This window comes from Mercenaria mercenaria, chromosome 9 (genome assembly GCF_021730395.1).
Source record: "Mercenaria mercenaria strain notata chromosome 9, MADL_Memer_1, whole genome shotgun sequence".
Classification (NCBI taxonomy): domain Eukaryota; kingdom Metazoa; phylum Mollusca; class Bivalvia; order Venerida; family Veneridae; genus Mercenaria; species Mercenaria mercenaria.
Window position 1 is genome coordinate 6,343,737 of NC_069369.1, and position 26,244 is coordinate 6,369,980.

The 26,244-nt window shown below is 35.6% G+C and overlaps 1 protein-coding gene and 1 long non-coding RNA gene across 2 annotated transcripts; both read right to left on the minus strand.

Annotated features, from left to right (window-relative positions):
* Positions 1-472: 472 nt before the first annotated feature.
* LOC123547666 (uncharacterized) lies at positions 473-12,403 on the minus strand. The gene is made up of 3 exons (XR_008372308.1): positions 12,257-12,403; positions 9,618-9,753; positions 473-989 (listed from the first exon to the last, which is right to left on the minus strand). It is a non-coding gene; the product is annotated as an uncharacterized LOC123547666 (long non-coding RNA).
* An 11,649-nt stretch (positions 12,404-24,052) lies between these two features.
* LOC128559659 (uncharacterized) lies at positions 24,053-25,033 on the minus strand. Its single transcript, XM_053551976.1, has one exon. It carries the CDS (start codon positions 25,031-25,033, stop codon positions 24,053-24,055), a length of 981 nt encoding a protein of 326 aa, XP_053407951.1.
* Between the last annotated feature and the right edge of the window lie 1,211 nt (positions 25,034-26,244).

Here is a 26,244-nt window from a genome sequence, read left to right on the forward strand (position 1 = left end):
ACTTTAGACCTAGGGCCCGGGTTTTGCGCACGACATGTTGTCTCGTCCATGGGAATGTATGTGCCAATTGATATTTAAATCCTGTCTTGCATGACAAAGTTATAGGCAGGACAGGAAAAAATCCTATTGACCTTTAATCTCAGTGTGACCTTAACCTTTAAGCTAGTGTTCTAGGTTTTGCGCATGACATGTCGTCTGATCATGGGTAACATTTATGCCAAGTAATGTTGCAATCTCTTGATGGATGACAGCGTTCTGGACCGGACAGGAAAGAATCCTTTTGACGTTTGACCTCCAATTGCGACTTTGACCTTTGAGCTAGGGGTCCGGATTTTGCACATGACATGTTGTCTCATCATGGGGAACATTTGTGCCAAGTAATATTAAATTCCCTTCATGGATGGCAGAGTAATGGACCGGAAAGGAAAAAAGCCCTGTTGACATCTGACCCTCAATTGTGACCTTGACCTTTGAGTCAGGGGTCCGGATTTTGCACATGACACGTCTTGTGGAAAAATGTGTGCCAAGTGATATTAAAATCTCTAAATGAATGACAGAGTTATGGACCGGTCACAAAACAGAGCCGGTTCATGCCATAATAACATTTGACTGCTAAGTGTGACCTTGACCTTTGAGCTAGGGGTCTAAAAGTTGTGCACGACACATCGTCTTATTATGAGGTACATTTGTGCCAAGTAATAATAAAATCCCTTCATGTATGACAGTTATGGACCGGACACGAAGTTGCGGACGGACGGAAGGACGGTTGTAATAACAGAATGACGGAAAAGAGCATTTCTATAGTCCCCGAAACTGGTTATCAGTTAGTAGGGAACTAATAAAAAGAAACAAACAAAAATACAATTATCATTATTTTGTCCATGTGTCGGACTTCCCTGCGTTATCAAAATAAGAACCCTCACTGCGTCATTAAAAGTAAAAGTATCTGAATGTCAAGGCTAGTACCAGGCTCGTACTCACTCGAGAAACTGAAAATATATATATAAAAGTATATAATTAATTTCATCTGGTGCAACGCTCAAACGACTAGACTGGTTTATAAGAGCAGATCAATTACTAGAGATGGCAGATGTAATATTTTAGTCCTTGTTCTTATCAACTAAGAAAAACTCCACTTTGTTACACAATATATACACAACAAGGTCTCCCCCAAGTTGGGCAATATACGCACGAAGGGTTATATCAGGGAAGGGAGAAAACAACACATATCCTTTCGGCTACCATAGCAGACTAATACGTACCATAAAAACGGGGGTCGCTATTACCGCTATCATACACCGACTGACTACCGCAGACGCCTAAAACGTACCATCAAAACGAGGGTCCAGATTACCGACATCGTACAGCGTAGGACTACCGGAATTTTTTAATTTTTCTTTGTATCGGGGGGAATTTGAATGCTTTTTATTTTTGCAGAATTTATCTAAAGTGTAATTTATTTATGTTTTTCCCCAAAACGGTATAAAATCAGTTAAACTAAAAGTTAAATCATTCTATGACATAAAATAATATTACGCAAAAATTACGTCTAAAAAATTTAAAAAAACAAAACAAACGCTCGGCGCAAAAAATTTTTCGAAAATCATTTTTATAAATTTGTTGATAAAAAAACCCTTTTTCAGAAAATTTAAGGGGATCATTCTCCCAAAAAATCCCATTATTTGAGGTTGCTTCGTGGTAATTACCAAATCGGGGGTTTTAAAAAACTTTTTTAATTACTCTTTTCTCGCTAGGGTTTTTAAAAGATTTTTTACAAGTCGTTTTATGGGGCCCCGGGCATTCTAAAGTCAAAAAACCAGGGGTCTCTACTGATGCTTTTTAACTTTTCCCCATTACTTTATTTGGGGCACAGGGTATTCTAAACTTTTTTCCATGAAATAAAAAAATTCACTGGGGAATCAAAATAGTGTACATTTATACACTACGGCTAAATTTTAAAATTGTCATGAACATCTATTACCTGTGGAATTCTCTACAGAACGTTTCACGTTTTTACGCCGCAACGGTAATTATGCACACAGCTTCTTCCCAATTGCAATAGAGTGTGTAAATTTATCCCCTATGGGGGTATTGTACTTTTCAAAATTTAAAACTCAAACTTTTGGTAAGAATGCATTTTTTACCACGTACACAATGGGAATTTTGACTTTGGCTCCCGCATTTGCATTATAATGCTGGTACTCTGGAATGCTTTTTTTAAAGGTACAGTATTAAGTATTTCACAATTTTCCTTTGTATACCATTATATTAATTTTTATCCCCGGGGGCCCAATGTAGGAATACATTTCGGCATTGTAATCTCTGAAACCTCTCACTGACGAGGTTCTTAGTCGAGCGTGCTCCGATAGGATTTTTATATGAGAAAGTCAGTTTGCATCTAGTACTGTTTTCCAGGACATTTAATTGAACGCTGCCTATAAAATGGTAAATTTTTAAAATGGCCGGGAAAACAAACAAAAAAGACTAAAAGATTTCTTTCCCCAAAACCCTACTGAATTTCTTGGTAAATGGATCTTACAATTCTTCATTATATGATTTAAAAAATTGATACCTTAATTGTGACATTAAAAAAAGTATCAACGGAATACAGCTCGCAAATTGGATCCTCTTATTTAGATTAATCTATTAAAATTCAGAATTTTAAAATCTGAAAATCAGTAAGGATAACAAAAAAGAAAAATACACTTTTGCTACTTTATAAGTTTTTCCCCCATGCATTCAAAATTTTTTAGTTTTGTTTTGGCACTTGCATCAAAAAACACAAAAACAGATAATGAATATAATAAATTTAAATGAACCTTAATAACGTATAGTTGGCTTTTTCATGGCCTCCGTGACATAACTGGAGTGACTAAAATAAAAGCAACAAAAAATTTAAACAGAAAAATAATAAGATAAATAAAAAATTAACAACGAATGAAAAAACTACATACATGCATCTCCTATGAAGGGGAGGGGTAAAAGAATCAAAATCAAATTCACACAAATAAAGGTAGTTTGGGCTAAATTTCTGAAGACCGTCTACTTTAGTCCGATCCCGGAGAAACAGGTAGGAGACTAAAAATAAAACATTAAAAGCAAACAAAAACATTTGATAGAAAATTTAAAAAAAATATATTTAAACGAAAGCAAGTTGTAAAAGCTATAACAGATGAGGATCATTCATTACTTACAAATCATCGCAAAAGGTAACATAGAGCATATGTAATGTTACACAAAAAGTTCACTAAAAGTCATGAAATAATTCCTGTTTTTTTGTTGAATTTGTACTGTAGTCCGTTTAAACTGAGTAAGAATGAAACAATTTTGTCAACAACTTACGACAATAACCGTTAATCTATATATACATGTATTTTTTGAATAGCCGTCTAAAGGCAAGTGGGTGGGGGTAGGGTAATTAGCATTGTTAGGTTAAAGGTCAGTAATTCAAATCCTTCTTTGTTTCATATAAAAAACGACAACTTCATGTCGTCTTTACGTATCTTTAGAGAACATCACTTTTTCCTACACCAATTTTTCATGACAGTTCTATCACAAACTAACGAAAAAATGAAAAGAAAATAGAGGGTTGAATAGTTCCTAGTGAAATGCCAGTCAGTTGTGGTCTGCTACCCTAAAAATGGCGCATATTTGCTCTCCTCCGCGCAATAAACACCTACTTCCGGTTTCGATCTGCAAAACTTGCCATGTGGGTTGTATGAACATGAAAACCGTCCCATTTCATGCAGAATGTATTCTAGTAGCGAAAAAGTGTGATGAAAGCACTCGTTCTACACGAATTTACGCAGAAAATGGGAAAATTAGGATCTATTTATTATGGACTTCTTTCGACTACACCACGGAAGCACATTTTCGACCGAATTACTGACCTTATTCCTATAAGAAATGTTTCTTATCAAATTTCACACCATTTTCATCTCTATTTCCAAGAAAGATGTAATACCAAACATATTGCCAAGTTTCATTGTGAAATTTCGAGATTTTAGAGAAATATAGACATTTAATAGAAGCCACCCCCTACCCATTTAAAGGGCTAAATTTTGGACTTATGGACCTTTTATTGTATATTTTGGTAAAAGTTCCACTCTTTTGCATCATTTTTCACTGGGATTTTGAAATATCATTCATTCCGTCATGAATAAGACCCAGAAGGATGCATTTTGTGCATTTTCTGACATTCTGGAGACAAAGTATTGGCCTTTTAATCCCAGAAATCGCTGCTGAAATAGGCGCATATACATAAAATAAGGTCAAAATTCAAAAAATGTCGAATTTCATTATTATTTTGCACTGGAAACACTCTTTTATATCATATACAACCGATTTATGGCTATAAAGACTAATTGCGATGTGTTCCGAGAATAGTCTTTTTTCAGCTCTTATAAGAAATGTTTCTTATCAAATTTCACACCATTTTCATCTCTATTTCCAAGAAAGATGTAATACCAAACATATTGCCAAGTTTCATTGTGAAATTTCGAGATTTTAGAGAAATATAGACATTTAATAGAAGCCACCCCCTACCCATTTAAAGGGCTAAATTTTGGACTTATGGACCTTTTATTGTATATTTTGGTAAAAGTTCCACTCTTTTGCATCATTTTTCACTGGGATTTTGAAATATCATTCATTCCGTCATGAATAAGACCCAGAAGGATGCATTTTGTGCATTTTCTGACATTCTGGAGACAAAGTATTGGCCTTTTAATCCCAGAAATCGCTGCTGAAATAGGCGCATATACATAAAATAAGGTCAAAATTCAAAAAATGTCGAATTTCATTATTATTTTGCACTGGAAACACTCTTTTATATCATATACAACCGATTTATGGCTATAAAGACTAATTGCGATGTGTCTCGAGAATAGTCTTATTTCAGCTCTGTTAATGACGCATTAAAAAGATAAAATGTCCAAAATTCACTGTGATAAACATGTCATCGGTAGAATTGTTTAATAAGTTGTGTGTCTATATTTAATATGTCCGGTTGAATGAATTATTTCTATACCATATTACAATGTATCAAAATTCACAAGAAGCCAAACTTTATGAAACATGTTTTTCTTGAATTTCAAAACTTTAACTCTAAACACCTTTTCCCTTGAGACAGCTCATATTAGAAAAGTATATTGCATGTGAAAATTAATTATCAAAAGATGAATCAATCAAACTTTCTCATTCGTACTAAAAACATAACATACATATACACACGACACATAGTAAAAATGTGTACACCAAGTAATGTTGTCACTAATCTTAGACACTGTCTGTTTCTTTCTCCAGTTTGTGCTTAGTGTCCGCTTGTCAGACAGTCATTTCTTCTTCGTCGATTTCCAAGATAACTTTGTTTGCATTTTACGGGGTGTTTCTATTTTAATATGTACCTTCCTGGGTGATTTTTTGCAACCGTTATGTAGCTAAATTGAAGGATGGGATTTCTTATTAAAATGGTTACATATACAAAATCGATTTTCTGGAGTTTCCAATTTTGCTCTTGTTGCCATAAGTTTTACGGACGTTTTTAGATTGGAGGTCTGTATGGACTTGTCCTTTAGTTAGCCAAACCCAATTTCTGGACGCATGATACGAAAGAAAGCATTCCTTGAAAGTATTATTTAAAAGATCACGGGGATTAACCCTGAAAATAGATGACAACTATTTTTATGTAAGCAAGACATTTTGATTTTCAATTACAATTATTGCACAACTTCTCTGGAACTGGCTTTTGTACTAAAGGGCTGGATTTCTCGAAACTTTTTATCCTGTACTTAGAAGATTTACCTGTTAAGAGCAGTCGAATATATAATGCAATAACAGACTTTTCCTCTTCTGACATGCTTACATAGTTCGAGAAATTTGACCCAGAGCGATAATTTGAGTACATTTTTGGATTTGAGCGACTTGTTGACTCAGACACAATTTATATACATGGAGTAAAAGAAAGTATGTTCACGTAACATAGCAATGACTCAATAATACCATGAAATCTTTAAAACTACTCATTAGATCAATATAACTTTTTAATTAGAAGAGTATTGTTATACCTGTGTAAATTGTCTTTACACTGCTTACAACCAAATGATGACGTTGGTGTTCGGAGACCACCGGCGGTCCTTAGTTTCTTCATACTACAAAACTGACAAGGATTTGTTCGCCCTGACATTGAGATAATTTCATGCGAGTCTGCAAACTCTCGGTCAATGGTATCAACTACCTGCGTTTGTTTGGGTTTCCTAATTCCTGAACGGTAACCTTCCATACTCTAGCTACCACGTTTCCATCTTTGATTTGACGTGTCATATGCTGTCCTTTGTTTATTGTACTTACCGAACCCAGGAATTATAATGTATTACATGTATTACATTATTCCTGCCGAAACATCCTTCTGTCGGACTAATTTCTGTGCTTTCAAATCATATGGCAAGAATTTCCGCCCTATATTTAAAGACCCACAAAGATGGGTTGAGCTGGCAAGGAACGCCTGTGCCAAAGGAATGTGTCTAGAAGCACTGTACGGTTCAACCAGATGTTCAACAACCTTCCTCGTTAGTTCTACTTCCTTTTTTTCCCTCTAATATAAACTTTAAACTTCCAAAGATATGCAGAAACTGCATCTGCTAAAACGAATATTTTAAAGCCTCTCTTTAATACATACTATCAACTAAATGTTTATCTATTTATCTTTTTATACTGCATCACTCCTCTTTACGAGTATTACGTGCAGCTGCGCGCCTGTACAAGAATTTTAAAAGTATAATGGACAGGAGAATAAAAGTAATACACGATGTGTATTGCAAGCATGAATACAATTGATAGTGGTAAAAACAAGAAGGATTTACAGATAAAAGCAGTTTAAAGAAACAGGTCTATCATCATGTTAAGCATTGTGTGCAAGTTTGGTTACACCCTGCTTAAACTGGTTCAGGGTTGGGGCTTGCACAAGTTGTACTGGAAGGGAATTCCAAAACACTATGGTGCCTGGAAAAAAGAGTACTTATAGAAATTGCAGGGAGTGAGGATCTAGGTATAGGGGTGGGGATGCATATGTCTTGTTAGACGGGATTGGGGAGGGGGAGGGACTGACATAGGGAGGAAGTGGTACAGCAACCAAACCACTTTGCAAATAATTACCTCAGTAGACGTTTACAGGAAGAACGAATTTCAATGTAGTACCGCAGTGTAGTTTTACTCGTCCTGTTACTAAGAACTATAGTAGACTTTTGTGACAAACTTGGTTTTTAAGGCAGTGCCATAGTGTAGTTATACATATTAAATGAAATTAAGTGCACTTCCACAGTGCTGAGAAAGTTACCCTGCGAAAGGATTATACTAGTAATCAAAACTTATCCTGTAGGCATTATTTATTCCCCCGATTACCACAGTAGTTTAATGCAGGGCATGCGAAACCAAAGAGAGTGCCGCAGCGTATTAATACTTATTCACACAAAATAGCATGTACTGCCACAGTGATGCAGTGGCCGTTTAAATATGTGACTTTTAATAAATAACATTAACTGCTTGTTTTATCTGCATATAAATACCATAGTAGACTATTGCAGGAAACAAGAAACATTAAGTTGTGCCACAGTGTAGTTATACCAATAACCACACAATGGACATAACTACCATAGTGTAGCAACCGTTTTACATAAAAATTACCGCAGCATAAAAATGTAGTATATTTTTGTTAATTCCTTCTATTTTCAATTGCGAAAAAATACAATTTTTACCCAAATACTGCATTATGCGCTATGGAAATGAGCACCCCCATTTTTCTGGTACGTATTAGTCGTCTGTGGTAGCCCGCCTGCAAAACAGTAGCGGTAATGGAGAACCCCAAAAATATAGTCTGCATTTGGCGTCTCAGGTAGTGCGTCGGTGTACGATAGCGGTAGTCGAAAGGATATAAAGAAAAAAAGCAAAATTAAAAAATTTCTTTGGTGGGAGATGGAAGCAGAATGTGTGCTTGTAGTGGTGGTGCGGGGATATTAATGGCAAGAAACTATTTTTTGTGGGGGAATGTAGATTGTTGCAGTCTGCACATAGTGTTGTCACTACCTGTCTCGTCACTACCTGTCTATATGCCAAGTTTCATATCAACAGCTTATGGTTATGGTTATAAAGATATGCTCCGGACACGAAATAAAACGGACGAACGGACAGACGCATGCGCCATCACATAATAAATCGTTTGTTTTTCAAAACGGGCGTATAAAAAGCGTTAAAACAAAAAAAAAACAGCAGTTATCCACTAGTATTTTAGTAACACTATGCATGGTTTCTTTAAGTCTTTTTATCACATGTTGTCGTGAAATAAATATATTACATAATTTTGGTATTACACTAAAACACTAATAAAGTTTACAAGAAGATCCTTTGGAAGCGTATATATCAACCAAGCAAAATAAATGCAGACTCGGTTAACGAGGAGTAATGCCCCCTATCATCGGCTTTAGCGGACCACCCCATAAAAATAGGTCTACGACAAATTCTAAAGCCGCAAGCATAATTCAGGTTAATATACAGCTTGAATTAACCTTCTTGCCATAATGACACACTTAGTGTCATACTTGCCCTCGGGCCATTATAAAACTAGTTGTGCCATTATGGCTTGAAGGCACACAACAACCGCTTTAGGCCGATTATATTACTAGAAATAATGTCAGATCCTTAAACTAATTCCAGCATAAAGTTTTATTGATGATTTATAATCTTTAGTTACTTATGCAATACAGGAAAAAAGTCCTAAATAAAAATTCAAGCCAAACTCTGAAAAACGACCGTAACTATGGATGTTGAGCAAATACTGATGTCATCAAGTACCCCGCCTATTTGCAGTAATTGTGAATACGTCTTTTTTTTGTTTTACGAATCCCCTATGAATGTTGATTTTTCTTGTTTCTGACCGAGATACACATGCTCTTAATTTTGACACCCCGGTGCTTTTTGAAAAAGATGGTAAATACAAAACATAGCCTACCAGTACTTGCTAAAAATGTCATAAAGATATTTTTTTCTGATATTCCAAGCAAACATTTATGAAATAGTTTACCAGAAATAGAACAATACAGCACATGATCCGCAGTAACAGTTACTAGATATTGGGCATTATTTCAGAATTTCCAGATGCAATATCTCAAAAATGTGCCATGATATTTTTGAGGACTTTTTGTGTCTCATTACCATACATACTACTTATCTGTCAATGTCATTATTTAGGAATCAATCTGAAAACGATTCAACACCCTTTCACCCATCATAACCACTTTGCTTAATCTCCCGGTTACCCAGGGCCATTATAATTATGGTGCGTTAGGCACATTGCGCCATTAGCATCCGCCAACGGTTACTGTAATGACCATTTTCAACAGCTTTATTACTATTTACAGTAAGGTAAATATAATACATAGTAAAATCTGTCACATTTTTTTTGGCTTGTGTCAGTAAGAGTTTTAGGCTAGGATGCAATTAATCATTGAAATAAAATATACATGCAACAGACACATCGAGGGTTCAACGCAATAAGGGCGTATCTACATATAGTTATTATATGTAGATACGCCCTTATTGCGTTGAACCCTCGACATGTAATATACCTCGAATACATGCATCGGAGTATGGGTCAATAACCTTTAGCACATTTCGGACGGTGGTCATACGTGTCTCATCAGCGTCTTTTTCATTGGTTGTTCCAGTCTGTCTGGCGCTCCTTTTTGCTCTGCTGCATGTTGTCTGCAACAATATAAGAATGGTATAATAATTCTGTTAAATACCATAGGGTGTTTTTGTACAAGATTTAGATCATTTTGCTGCCCTTTTTGAATGTCAGCCGTTTTGACTTATTAGACACTTCTGCCTTTCGCAAATCTACCTTCCAGATCGTTGCTTTTATATGTCAGGCAAAAGGAAGTAACGCTTCCAATAACCAATCTATAAATAGCTGACCACTCACTAACCGGTCAAATTCGAACGCATTTCAGTGGCTCGAAACGCTGACCTCTCTTTCCCGAGTAATATATTACATCTGTCATCTTCTATATTATCACAAATTTAAGAGCAATCGGTTAATTAAAAAAATAATGTAATCTATTAAATAGCTGCTGTAAAGATTGTAAGACATATTTTCGTATTATAAATACTAGCGTGTATAGCAATGTTTAAAATAAACAAAAGGCTACTAAGGCAGCGAAAAATCATAAAGCATAAAGATAGTAACTATTAATACTTATAATAAATAATTTGAAAAGCACTATGTGCTTAAAAAAAGAGAAATTGACCTTCCTATATACTTTAAATGGCATTCAGCTCAGCAAGACCGTTAGAAGAAAATATGATTTGTTCAAGGTTATAGGACAAGTTACTCTATAGTGGACACATAATCCAAAGTAATCAGAACGCCTGGCTCTTACTGACGTTTGAATATCTTATTTGTCCAACCTGTCTACTCGTCCAGTTGACAACAGATTGTGCTTTTTCTATTTTCCATTTCTCTATGGAAAACAGACAAGAGGGTCATGATGACCCTGGATCGCTCACCTGAGTAATATGAGCTACATGTTTCAAAAGTCAAACTGATGCTAAAATATTAAGAAAATCAGTTGGTCACATTCATGGTCAATGAAATTCAGTTTTAGAATCGGTGTGCAACACTGTGTATGTCATCCAAATTTCAAGGCTGTATCTTAAAGAGCAAGAAAGTAGGTCAGCAGGTCAAGGTCACAGTCAAGTGAAATCATATTACTTGTGGTCATCAGGTAATTATAATTAAACTGTCTAGGAAATAGGATCAGATATTTTTTAAGTATTTTTTCCTATATAACTCATCAGGGCAGGGCCACTTTTCACACCAGGGGTACAATTTGAACAATATTTGTTGAGAACCATAAGACAATGCTACAAACCAAATATCAAAGGCCTCTGTCTTGTGGTTTCAGACAAGACAATTTTAAAACTTTTTTTCCTATATAAATCTATGTAAAACTTGGGACCCCCAGGGCGGGGCCATATATGACCCTAGGGGGATCACTTGAATAGTCTTGGTAGAGGACCACTAGATAATACTACATACCATATATCAAAGCCCTAGGTCTTGTGGTTTTGTACAAGAAAATTTTCAAAGTGTTCCCTATATAAGTCTATATAAACCATGTGACCCCCGGGGCAGGGCCATATTTGATCCTACGGGGATATTTTGAACAATCTTGGTAGATGACCACTAGATGATGCTACATACCAGATATCAAAGCCCTAGGCCCTGTGGTTTTGGACAAGAAGATTTTTAAAGTTTTTCCTTTCGGTTGCCATGGCAACCAGAGTTCTGCATGGAATTTAATACTTTGAAAAATTTTGAAAGGGGTTCACCTAAGGACCATTCCTGTGAAGTTTGGTGCAATTCTGCCCATTGGTTTTCAAGAGGAAGATTTTTTAGAAAATGTTGACGGACACTAGACGGACGACGCACGTAGCACGACGGACATTGAGCGGTCACAAAAACTCACCATGAGCCTTGGCTCAGGTGAGCTAAAACGCACAAAGATTAGTGTTTGATCATCTGTTTAACGCGACAACAGGGAGTAAAATGACGTCTATAATGATGTCACATGCTCATGACGTTCTATGGTATTCCATTAATCAGTTCCTGATTTTGGTACAGTAGATCTAAAATTTGTTTAGTATAAATGTGTTACTATTTATAAAATAATCATGATAATACAATATATCTGGATATCCATCTATTAATTAACGATAAATGTTGAAACAGTTACAAAAGTATTTAAACAAGAGGGCCATGATGGCCCTATATATCGCTCCCCAGAGTTGATCTGGCCTACTGACCTAGTTTTTTACCTCACATGAGCCAGTTTCAAATTCAACATAGAGATCATCAAGACAAACATTCTGATCAAGTTTCATAAAGATTGAGTCACAACTGTAGCCTTTAGAGTGTTCACAAACTTTCCTTTGATTTGACATGTGACCTTGTTTTTTTAACCTAAACGACCCAGATTCTGGCCAAGTTTCATAAAGATTGGGTCACAAATGTGGCCGACGGACGACGGACGCCGACGGACGCCGGACAATGACCGGTCACAATAGCTAACCTTGAGCACTTTGTGCTCTGGTGAGCTAAAAAGATATCAATGAATATATTTAGCTTTGTCCACTTATTCCAAATTCGAAAAGCAAACCGACCACTATGAACTCATTTAGATAACAAAAAAATGCACAGACTTACATCACAACTAACTGACGTAGATGGACAGACTTTCACGTCACATGTCAAGAAAACGTTGTCATAATGTAAAAATTGAATGCTGTAAGTGTCGCACTGACTGTACCGTTAAAGGCGTCTAAAAAATGAGTGATCAGTTCACTGGTAGCATTGCACCTGCAAATATAAAATGTCCAAATGCTGTGAAAAGTGTTTTGAACAGGCTTGGTGTCAAACCAAGTAAAATAACAGCTGATACAGGGTGAGAAAACTGCACATACTTATATAAACGGTCCGAATAATTAACTACTGAAGCGAAACCCTGGAAGGACAATTGATTTTCGTACTTACCACTTCCGACTTCTAACTTTTGCACTTCTCACTTCCAACTTCTTGACTTCCACACTTCTAACTTCCGCACTTCTGACTTCCAACTTCCTGACTTTCGACTTCTGATTTCCAACTTCCACACTTCTAACTTCCGACTTCTCGACTTCTTACTTCCTTCTTCTAACTTTAACACTTTTGACTTCTAACTTCCGTACTTCTGACTTCCAACTTCCTGATTTCTTACTTCCAACTTCACACTTCTTACTTCCGACTTCCAAAGAGGGAATGTTGGAAGTCAGAAGTGCAGAAGTCAGGAAGTTAGAAGTCAGAAGTGTGGAAGTCAGAAGTCAGAAGTGCGGAAGTTAGAAGAGGGAAGTAAGAAGTGTGGAAATTAGAAGTCGAAAGTTGGGAAGTTAGAAGTCAGAAGTGCGGAAGTTAGAAGTGGAAAGTTAGAAGTAAAACAAGTCGGAAGTAAGAAGTGTGGAAGTTGGAAACCAGAAATCGAAAGTCAGCAAGTTAGAAGTGCGGAAATTAGAAGTCAGAAGTGCGGAAGTTAGAAGAAGGAAGTAAGAAGTCAAGAAGTCGGAAGTAAGAAGTGTGGAAGTTGGAAATCAGAAGTCAAAAGTCAGGAAGTTGGAAGTCAGAAGTGTGGAAGTTAGAAGTGCGGAAGTTAGAAGTAGGAAGTAGGAAGTCTAGAAGTTGGAAGTGAGACGTGCAAAAGTTAGAAGTCAGAAGTGGGAAGTACGGAAATCAATTGTCCCTCCAGGGCTTCCATAAGTAACAGTTTAACATTTCACACAGAATACAGAAAATTTTTTTGCACGAAGACCATAACTCAATAAGTTTAAACCATTTAATACAGAATACGAAACAAAAGTGCACAGTCCAGATAAAATTTACAATGATTACAGTGACTTCTTCCAACGGCTTTCTTGCCAACTGATTGGACGACTAATGATTAGAAAATAAATGGCAACATAGAAGCTTAAATATGAACTGACATCAAATTATAATTAATTTCATCCTTAGTGGTTGAGAAAATTGCCCTATGAAATAACAAGAGTTGTCCGTAAGACAGCGCGCTCGACTTTTCTCAGTGCTTGGCTCTGAATAACAGCTTTGCCAGTATTTTTTTATTTATAAAACTTTAACTTAAAAAGGAACATTTCTCTGTCAAAATTCAAATCAAGAGTTACAGGTATTGTTCCAGTTTTACGATCACGTGGATTTACCATCGTCACGTGATTTCATTTGTGACAGGAATGGTTGTTATTCCTGGCAGAAGCTGAAAACAAATTAGTGGTGATTCACAATACATCATAGGGTATTCGGTCAAAAGCTTTTAAAGCAACAGATATTCGACTTTATCAAAACCTTTAACCAAAACATTTTAAGTTAAAAAGGGACATAACTCTGTCAAAATTCAAATAAGAGTTATGGGGATTGTTTATTCTGGTGTAGACTTTGATAGTTGATAGTTTGATAGTTAAAAAAGGGCATAATTCTTTCAAAATCCAAACCATAGTTCTGGAGATTGTTTCTCCTAGAGTAGGCTTTGATAGTAAATAACTATTTTAAGTTTCAAGTCAATAGCTTTAACAGTAACAGAGATATTTGACTTTATCAAAATCTTTAACCAATGAAATATACATTTTCCAACAGTTGTATAGCTTTTACATTCTGATACATGCTGGTTAAAGTACAAAATTTTGACATATGCATTGTCTTGCAAACTCTTCATACAGTATTATATTCAATGGCAAAATAAGCAGAAAATTAAAATCTTCATAAAACACTAAACTATATTCTTCTAGACAGCTATATTGCTGTAACGGTTGTTTATCAAACACATGTGATTTATCGCTCTAGTTAGGAACAACATGCAGGGAGGCTGACCGCTCAGCTAATTATGTTATTTGAGCTAGTGATAAGACTGAATGGAAACCATTCAGTTTTAGACCTAATGTCCTATTACTGATGTATTGTGGGTCACCACCAATTTGTTGTCTCCTGTCACAAAGCAAATCACGTGATGATGGTAAATCCACGTGATCGTAAAACTGATACGCTATAAAAAGATATAAAATGTAACATAATCTAGATTCCTGTAGATTCCGGTAAAGAAGTAGATTCCGGCAAGGAAGTAGATTCCTGTAAGAAAGCAGATTCCGGTAGTCAGTGTAATCGTCTATCTAAATGAAAAAATGTAGGATTAATAAGGCGTAAAAATTGTTTCCGGTATCCCGACTTACCCTAAATTTTTAGCCTGACCCTAAATGTTTATATGGCACTGGAGAATTTTAAAGTTGCAAAACTGACTTTTTATGCTTTAAACATGATTAGTGATGTTAGAATCAACTTACTGATGCTCCAAAGGCATAACACCCTTACTTGTATTCATTTTTTACACAAAAATAATTTCCGAAAAGTCTCAATTAATGACAAAAAAATAAAATTAAAATAAAAAATTAAATAAATTAAAAAAAACCCCAAAAAATCTGACGTACCTTCCCTATTTTTTTTAGCATGTTACAAAGCAAAGAAACAAAGAATTTTTTAGGCCTAATTTGTATTATCCTAGTCCGTGAGATAAGTACTGGTCTTCCAGCATGACCTTGCAAAAAAGTAGGAGGTCCCTACACAAAAAAGTAGAAACTAGAAATGTGTCACAGACACGGATGCCCCCGCAACATGAGAAAGTTAATCTTAAATCTTAAAAATCACATGAACGAATGCTATTAGATATACATTCAATGTATGTATATACTGACATTCAATGTATGTATTTGTTCTGTAGTTGAGTGTGACAGTGGTATCTCGCCACAAATGTAAAATATGAAACAATACTTTTAAGACCATCCGAAATTTAAAGGTCTAAGGCAATATTTTATTGTTACTATAAGATGTATCTGTATTGAAGATTCGATGATTATAAACATCTCATCAACTTACCCTCCACTGATAATCAAACTGACTGAAACATTAGACTGAGCATCAGTTCCAGGATAACCTTCACAGCTAGTTACTTCAAGGATATATTCGCCTGAAAGAAATGTGTATCAAATATTTTTTGGCGGAATACAATTTAGCAGAGTTTCTAAAAAGGGCTTACAGCTTACTAATCAATCATCTTTGTTGCTATGATATTGTAACAATTACAATTATGTAAATACATACCTTTTTAAACCAATCTAGTGCAAAACGAGTTTAATTTGTTAACATCATTTGCGAAATATTTATATACATCCATATAGAAAACTACATGTAATGAAATGAAGCGTTATTGATCTTTATTTTCAACAATGAACCTCCTTTACAGTGTAAAATTCTAATTTGGTTTTAAGTTTTCAATTACCGTAGATCGAGTAGTTTTCGTGATTGTTACAATTCGCCATTTTGAATTCACGGGTTACCGCTTTATTCACGAAAACAAGCGACAGTCAAACAATCGCAAATTTTACCCAATCAATAACAATATACATACTCGGAAAACTGATGGTCCAAGTGACTTGGTTACCAATTATGGCAGACGCTGAACTCAAAGAAGATGTCACTCCATAAGTTGCATTAATGCCTTTCTGTTCACCGACGCCCAAACTAAAAGCATAACGCAAAAGATGTTTAATTGTATGTAAAAAGACATCAGAATTTGCACTCTTGTCATGATAGCATCATTTTGTTCTGCTGAAACTTTGACCAAATTGATAAGAATTTTTGTTTGTTTTGGGTTTAACGACGTTTTTCAACAGTATTTCAGTTTTGTAACGGTGGACAGTGAACCTAACCAAAGTTCCTGTATTCTGTAGCCGTACTGACCTGTTCTCCGGAAGTAACTGCCAACTTCCCCACATAAATCGGAGGATGGGGACGGACGATTTCAGACAATGTCATTTAATGATGAGAAATTTAACAAGAATTTACGTTTCATGTCATGAGAAAATTTCAAATATTCTCACGAGCGCGTAGCGCGAGTGAAAATGTAAAAAAAAATTTCACTTCGAGGTGAGATATATTCCATATTCACGAAAAACAAACAAATTTTCTTTTTATTTTATGCTCAATTACGTTGAGATGTGCATTTTGCAACTATTTTTAATCTCAGCGCGGGAAACAGACGCGCGTAAACAGACATGACGTCAGACGTGCTGTGACGTTATAAAGACGCATACAACATAAAGTTCCATTTTATTTTATTTTTTTGCTGCACAACGTTATGAAATTCTCTTTAAGTTAAATAATTTGAATCGAGAAATAGACTATAAAGAACAAAGTGCGACTACAATTTTCATCCTGTTTTAAGCAAATAATTTAAAATTCATACACAATGTAATGAGGGGGCGGAGCTATATCTCTCACAGTGTGAAAATATAGATTTCATATTTTCACAGTGTGAGTGATGAGATATGAATTATTTAACTGACAGAATACAGTATTTCATTAGTTAGCATAAAATAAATTTCTGTATTTAATACACCCAGGATAGTGTGCATATGATAACTCATATATTCATTCATAAAATACTACACTGTATTTGGTCTGAGTACAAAATAATCTTTGAAGGTATTGTTGGGACTGGTCTCCAAACGCTGTCTCATAACCTTGAATACTGGACACATTTTGCCGTTAAACATTTTGTTGACCATTTGTGTTTTGTTTTATTTATCTTTTGAACAGCGAATTCTGCTTCAGACCCATTGTTATATTGAATGCATATCGGACAGTAACTGCTACGATATCTATAATATAAGACAACGGGTAACGTCCCTTGACTGAAAGAAATGGCAGCAATTTGCACGAGCCCAAAGATACATAAATTGTTGTTGGAAAAGAAGTATCAGTGTTAGTATGTAATTACGTTTACTGACCCGACATTGTAAGTATTGTCTATGACATGCACTTTGCCGTTCCCTGGTATTTCGTTGCATACTATCTTTACAATTACCGCATCTTCTCCTCCATGTAGTGTGTACGTTTCAATTCCACTGTAGGTCCCATAGGTGAATAAGATAGGGAAATTCTATAAATAATACATATATTATAACAACTGTGTAAGCCGACGTAAAATATATACATCACAGTAACTCATAAGGAAATCATGTATTTGAATAAAGGACGCGGGCTCACTTCTCTGTGACCGTTTGCGGAGGAAAATATGTTTAAGCTCATTCGTCTTTTACCTATGATTAACCCTTACCCTGCTAAATGTCTATAATGAATTGTCCATCTTTCAATTTGGACAGTGTCATTCACTATTAAAAGGGCTGTCCCGTATGTATGTTGCCGAATAGTTAACTACTTGCATTAATATGCTTGAGCTGACACAGTTATAAAAATAGCGCACACAAAAACATATAAGTACCGCACAGTATCATTGCGTTTTTATTTTTAGCAACATGTAAATAAACAATCAGTACCTGGCATTCTCTTTTAAAACAAAATATATTGAAAGAAAGTTCAATAGCTGGCTTGATGGCGCAGTAGGTAGAGTGGCTAGACAAATAATAATTTTGTAGTGATAGTTTTGATGGTTCGAACCGTGCATCATTCATCTTTTTATTTTGCATTTAACATATGTTTAATTTAATACTTTGTGTAAGTTTAGTTTTTCTCTGGTTTCTAATTCATTTACAAAAGCTTCAAAAACATTAGCTCATAAAAAGGCGCATTTAAACATAACTAGAACTGTCACAGGAGTGACTCATACCCCCACCATACGGTCTTGTCACAGAAGAATGGCAACCATAAGAAATCTTAAAAATACTTTGGAGTATTTCATCCTGGGCTTCCACATATAAGTAATACTGGTATAATACTAGTATAGTAATACTAGTAAATATATTAAATCTCTAATATTAGAGTTACACTAAAAGTGAATACAAAATAGTGTCTTACCGACCCATGTTATCACAGAAAAATGTTTTTACTTTTTACATAGGACTTATAATAAAAAAAGTTAGAAAAATAGCTAAAATATTGAAAATCTAAAAATAGGATTTCTAAAAATAGACTAATTCCTGGAATTTAAGGGGAAGAAACTCAGTACAAAAGTTAAAAAAAGGTTACTTCCCTTTGGCTCTAAGCCAATCAGAATGAGATATAGTGAAAATACATCAAAATTAACCTTAAATTCTAGGTAAAAGATGACACAATTCAAGAAAAATTAGTGTCAGAGTTATGCACCTTGTGTCACATGATGTGGGTGATGAGGTGGAACATCGTTTTTAAGTCTGAATCAAATCCATTCAGTAGTAACTGAAATATAGTGAAAATACATCAAAATTAACCTTAAATTCTAAGTAAAAAGGGGCATAATTCATGAAAAATTGGTGTCAGAGTTATGCACCTTGTGTCACATGATGTGGGTGATGAGGTGGAACATCTATTTTAAGTTTGAATCAAATCCATTTTGTAATAATTGAGATATAGTGAAAATACATCAAAATCAACCTTAAATTTAAAGTAAAAGGGGACATAATTCATAAAAAATTTATGTCAGAGTTAAGCACCTTATGTCACATCATCTGGGTGATGAGGTGGAACAACTATTTTAAGTTTTAATCAAATCCATTTGGTAATAACTGAGATATAGTGAAAATACAACAAAATTAACCTTAAATTCTAAGTAAAAGTGGACATAATTCATGAAAACTTGGTGTCAGGGTTATGCACCTTGTGTCACATGATGTGGGCACATGATGTGGATGATGAGGTGGAACATCTATTTTAAGTTTGAATCAAATCCATTCAGTAGTAACTGAGATATAGTGAAAATACACCAAAATCAACCTTAAATTCTAAGTAAAAAGGGGCATAATTCATAACAAAATGGTGTCAGAGTTATGCAACTTGTGTCACATGATGTGGGTGATGAGGTGGAACATCTATTTTAAGTTTGAATCAAATCCATTTAGTTATAATTGAGATATAGTGAAAATACAACAAAATTAACCTTAAATTCTAAGTAAAAGGGGACATAATTCATGAAAACTTGGTGTCAAGAGTTATGCACCTTGTGTCACATGATGTGGGTGATAAGGTGGAACATGTATTTTAAGTTTGAATCAAATCCATTTGGTAATAACTGAGATAATAGATTTCGGGACGCGACGGGACGGGACGCGACAAAACTGACTCCTATATACCCCCCTCAATGTTTGGTGGGGGTATAATTATGTGTTAAAAGTAACGTATATAAGTTAGTGAACAAATTAGTATACTAGATTAACCAACTTGTGTTGTTCTATAATAACCCTATTTTATTGACCCAAAATACAATCAAAAGCTAGTTCTTCATAATAAGCTTGTTGAGCACTAAGCTTGGTGACAGTATGTCAATAAAAAATAATAACATTTATTTTCAGTAACTGACATTAAGCTTTACCCTATGACATCCAAATGGTTCTTTTTTATTACCCCCCACCCCTGCACCACCACCAAAAAATAAATAAATAAATAAAAATGGAAAGGGCCATAACTCTGGTCTTGCAAAGTGAAACACACACACACACACACACACACAAACACAAAGTCACATGCTGGATGATATTCGTACATGGTTTCTTGACTAGATGAAATGTTTTTTTTTAAGATAGACTGACCGGCAAAAGAAACTATCCAGATATGTAACTGGGTACAGTCATAATTATATTGTAAAAAATTAAATACATTTATATGTCTCGTAAGTTTAATGAATGTACATGTTTTTGGCTAGCAATTGAACTTTTATGGACTACATTATCTTCACTGAGGATAATAATTTTGGCAATAAATTGTGGGTAGTGGGGTGTCGGGTCACCAAAGATGGTAGCTGGTCTTTAGACTTGGTATCTTTCTACTTCCCCCTCCCACGACGTAGTTAGGGTTGAGTAGCCGCCTCGCAGCACACTGACTGGGAAAGTATATGTTTTCCACGAGGGAATAAAGACTATTAATATTTCATATGATTGAAATGGAGTTTAACAGGATATAATTATAAAGATGGTTTTGCAGTTTTTGTTTTACAGTATAAATATGTGCAGTTTTTCGTTTAGTTTTAAAAATAGTATTAAAGTACATGCATGATGTGTTGGTGTTAAAGCTAGAAAATGTGTTAACAGTGTAGATACATGGCAATGCAGATAACAAACATCTGATTAGTTAGTTTTGCTGTTCAGTATATATGCAACACAAACTTTAAGCACTTTATGTGTATTTTTCACTAAATCAAAGACAATAACTCCTGTCTGGTTGAATGAAATACCACAGACACCATTAGGTGTGCAACATGCTATAAAACATTTCCCTAACCTTTTATGTTTCTAAATCAAAATACTTTAAGATACATGCGATAAAAACTTGCAATCTGACTAAAGTACTTGATCTTCTAAGCGAAAATCTGAGAATGACCCATTCACATTCATCTTTCTGTATATTTGTATTTCCGAAATTGCTTTTTTTTATTTTTGCAAATCTATTTTTATTTGAACCAATCAAACGACTCGTTTCAACAAGCATTTGGCTGAACCATCAAAATAGCGTCGAATGTCAAAGTGTGAGAAAAATGTATAGTATCCGGCTGTCCGACATCTTACGTGACCAAGTCCGTACCGTGACATATGATTTCGGGCGTAGTCGCAATGTGGTCATCATAAGAATTGTAAATATGAAAAACCTAGGCTAAATATAGATTTTTAAACTTCTACTCTCGCATACAAAATGTTGTAAGTGTAAGCACCCAGGCTTTTGTGTTTCTGTCAAATATGTATACAGGATGGACTAGGAATATTTAATCTGCACTCTTAGTCACTCTTATCATATTCGCTGAGTAAATCGCATCATTGCTGTGTCAGTCTTGTCGAGTGGAAGGTCTACGTTGTTTCAGATGATCAGTTTTGGTGGAGAAAGCCGAGTGCGAAAGTTGAGCCAATGGTGAGAAAGTTGTTTGTGACTAAGAGCACGGATTACGAAGAAACCATTTCTATAAAATGGTTTGTTGTAGATATGGATCGGGCTATGGTGGAGGAACTGATCCTATAAATACACTTTAAATGATAACAGTAATGAAGTTCAGAGTTTTATATGTTATTTAATTTAACGATAACGTATTCAATATATTAACGACAAAATATGCTTCTTACAATAAAAATGAGAAACACGTAGGAGATTAAAGGCAGACACAGCAAGGACCAGTTGCAAAGAACTACTTTCAGCCATTTAGTTTTTATCAAAGTTCTACTAAACATATTTTATAGAGATCTACGATATAATTCACGATTCTAGAATATAGCGATAGTATATTAAAGGAAATTTGGTAACCGCTTGTACCTAAAGCTCAGAGCTTGACTGCATTTTTGAAATTTGTTTAAGATCGAACTTTAAAAGTAGATCAATGTTATTGTTATTGTTGCAACTGACCCAGATTGCTGGAACGTGCGTCCTTTTATAACTGACGCAATGCTGGAAGGGATTCTGGAATGCTGGGGACCAATCAAAATCCTTGACACAAAAAGCGCGCTGTCAGTGTTACGGGTCAAGTCACAGTAAACATTAAATAATATGGAATTAACGTAAACTGTGCTGCTGTAAGGGATTAAAAGGTAAGGGCAGATACAAAGAATTGATTTAAAAGGGGAATGATATAATTGTCTCCGATAAACCAAACTAGAGACGAAAATATAGCGTTCCAGCATTTTCCAGCATGCGCGTTCAAAGCAGACAAATAGTTACACGGAACGTTCCAGAATATTTCTGAAGTTTGCTAATTACATATTCGCTTTCCGAACAAGAATTTACTTTTAAAACAATCAAAGTAACACAAACAGTATTCTATGGCAATATAAATCAGTCATTTAAGCATTCCCTGCAAAATTACCAAATTCATGCGCAAAACATTCATATACAAAATGGCGGACATATTCAACTTGTAAATACATCATGCAGGAATGCTGGAAATCGAAATATTACAAAAGTGATTTATAACAAGCAAAGATTCTCTGATGAAATCAAAGTGTTATGTCAGTACTAAACATACATTAAAGGAATGGATTAAAATCTGTATTCTACACATGGTGAGTACTGGTTCGTAAAGTGAATGATATCCGGATACACGAAAGTTGGGTTATCAGATTCCAGCTATTACACTCTCCCCACCTTAATATGTGAACTTCTCCTGAAGTTGACACAATACAATAAACATCAATGAGCAATTATATGATTATGAACATGCACAGTTAATAATCAGTTGATAAATAATGCACATTATTGATAATTCAAATATAATCTTTGGTACAGTTTTAATATGAAACATCTCCGTTAGATTCTCTATCAAAATTTTAACTGAACCATTTCACAGTTCATAACTAAGTACATTTCTTCTACACTTCATAGTTCATAATGGTGCATCTTTAAGTCTTTTCACAGTTCATACAGAAATACCTTCTAATACTTCACAGTTCATAGCATTATATTTAAAACTTCACTGTTCATAATGCTTTTACTTAACGCTCCTCATTCAAAGATACGTCATATTTAAATAGTTCATCAGCACTTCATAGTTCATAATGCGCAAATAGTTCATGAACATTTCACATGTAATACTTTGAAAGTTTGTGATAACTTCGCTGTTTGCGATACGTAAAAGTTAATGATCACTTCAAGAAAGTCCATGAATGCTTCGCGTATAATATTTTAAAAGTTCATGATTATTTCACAGTCCATAGTACTTAAATAGTTCATGGTCACTTCACGGTCTGTAATACTTAAAACAGTTTGTGATAAATTCACTATTATACCTAAAAAGAATGTCCATAGTACTTGAATAGTTCATGGTCCTTCACAGTTTGTAATACTCCAAACAGTTCAGAGTTCTTAATGTGGTAATAAGTTCACCAGTTATAATACTTAAAAATAATCCACAGTCCTTGCGCGGAAAATGTTTACAGTTCATTACGTTAATGAAAAATTACCAATGTATGTATGTATATATATATTAATCAGTATTATGTATTCCAGGGTGTAGATTCCTCAGATGTGTTAGATGTGGTCCTGGCTTTTAGAATTTTCAGATGATGTTTGTGGTCGCCCTCGATGGTCAATCTTAGTGGAATGTGTTTCATACTTTGAAGAAGAGTGGAAGGTGGAGTTGGTGAGAATGACGGATTATTGCTATCTGATTTTCTGTTGAGCTGGTATCTTTTCTACAGCGATGTTCTTGATGACCTCATAGTTGTATTCTAGCATTTTTGTTGTTGGTCCAGTGTGGTGCAGTTTGGTTCAGGTAAGACTAAGTAATTGTATTTAAAAAGTAGTGTGGTTCGGTCCAGATGTTTGAAGTTAATGCTGTTTTGGTATTCCAGGGACATTGCGCAAATTCAACTGCCAAAGCTTTCTGGTCATGTGTGAAGGAGGTCCAGTCATTTGGTTGCCAAAAGAGAGTAGGTGTATTGAAATGCTTCCTTCTGGTACAGCGCTTCCATTCTCTTCTTCCGGGTGGTAGAATTGGCATACTGCCGCTCATCGAAGTGTTTTTGCTAATACAGATGGAGTGATGTGTATTGGTGTTGGTCTATATATTGGTGCTGCTGCTCGATTCTGTGTGGTGGCTGTTGGTTCATACAAATGTGTTGGTGCTGTTGGATTCATGATGGTCGTTGGTTGGTATGGTGGTGGTGGTGCTGTTGTATTCTGGGTGGTTGTTGTTGGTCTGAATGATGGTGTTGGTGCTGATGCTGCTTGATTCACAATGGTTGTCGTTGGCTCATATGATGGTGTTGGTGCTGATGCTGCTTGCTTCATGATGGGTGTCGTTGGCTCATATGATGGTGTTGGTGCTGAGTTAAAAAGTGTTGGAGGTGAGTCAATGTGGTATCTTGGTGATGATACATTTGAGTGGTGATCTGGTGAGCTTTGTGGACTGTCAGTACCAAAAGAGATAGGTGTCGGTGTGTGAAGTGAGTCTAGATCATCTTCGTAGTCAGCTTGTTTTGGCGAGAAGATTGTCGTTGTTAACACTGGTGCTGTCGTGACGGTGTTTGTTGTGAGAAGTGTTGTTGCTGTAGTAGTTGTTGGTATTGCGTTGGTGCTGGTCACTGCTGAAGAAGTTGTTGTTGTTGCTGTCGTTGATGTATTGGTGCGGGTCGCTGTTTGAGATGTTGTTGTTGTTGTTGTTGTGTTTACAAGGGTGCTGGTCACTGCTGAAGAAGTTGTTGTTGTTGTTGTTCTATCGGTACAGGTTGCTGTTAGTGTTGTAGTTATCGCACTGGTGCAGGTCACTGGTTGAGATGTTGTTTTTGCTACTTTGGCTGGGACATCAGTCTTGAACCACACAGAAGTTAGAAATTTAACGTCAATCCCAAGGATAGTTGCTAGTTCTGACTTGACTGAAGTGAATCTGGATGAAACTCCAGGGACCTGTCGTGGAGTGAAGCTGGGATCCAGCGACATCATTTTGTGGATGAGGGGTGTTGTGACGGCTGGATCCCTTAAAAACCGCATCTTGTATCTGTGCCTTGATGACTTCGTTATTGGTGTTTAGAAAAATGACCACTGCATCTTGATTATACATGTTAATTTGCTTAAGAGTAAACATTTGACCATGCTGTCTTTTGTTTGCCTTCTGAGGGTTGGCAGCCTTTGACCTTGCTGTCCGCCAGCCTTCTCGCCAGCCTGTAATTCCAGGGACACGCCCAGTTGCCCATCTGGTGATGGCTTCACGAGCAAACTTGGCCTCTTCGAGTCGTAATTTGGCTGCTTATGGTAAGTCTGTATAAATGACTCGGGATTCCTGGCAAAGAAGAAACAGTTCTCCAGGGACAGTGCTCTTTCAGGAAAATCCTGATATATGATCGTGTGGTGATCCCGTACATGCCGTTTAAGATCTTGCGGATGACGAAATTCACGTACCTTCTGTTCCACACACCATGCACAGACAACTCTGGCAGAAGTATGTTTGCCTTGATGTTATGGTTTGAAAGATCCTCTGGTTATTAAATACTGACGGACACTTGTCACAAGGGAACGTTGCACTGCCGATGACTTACCAACTGGAATTTACAATATACTATAGTTTAGTTATCAAGTAAATATCATCTTAAATAATTTCACAATTCAGCAAATTTACACATGACTTATCCTAACATATTCGGAACTTAATTGGCTGATTTAGTGCAACTCTTGCTGTGTCTACCAGTCGATTCACAATTCACAAAAAAATATTCTTGTTGACTTCACATCTATATCAAGTTGGTACTATATACCGAATGTAAAATTAAACACAAATTCTGAGCAAATCGCAGGTGGGTGATCAGTCTCCTTCATTACTCAGGTTGAGCGCTCAAAAAAAAAGTATATATACGTGCACGCTTTGATGGAGACCACTGTCTCACTGATATCACTTCTACACAAGAAATATTTTTGAATTGAATCAGACAGCAGTTTTTTTTTTTTTTTTTTTTTTTTGTTTTTATATGCACATCTCAGCCGGTTGAGTTTATTTGAATTATAATTGTGATGACAAAATAATTATCTAGGTGTGTGGTGGGTGGGGGGCAGATTTTCTTGTTGAATGTTGACTTTGTTAACTCATATAAGTATAGGTACTGATGACTGGAACTGTTATGGGTAGTGAACCTGGGGAAGTATTACTGAAGTGCATTGGACAAGGCCTTTCTAATAGAAATCAGCCATTCAGGTATATGTGAGCATTT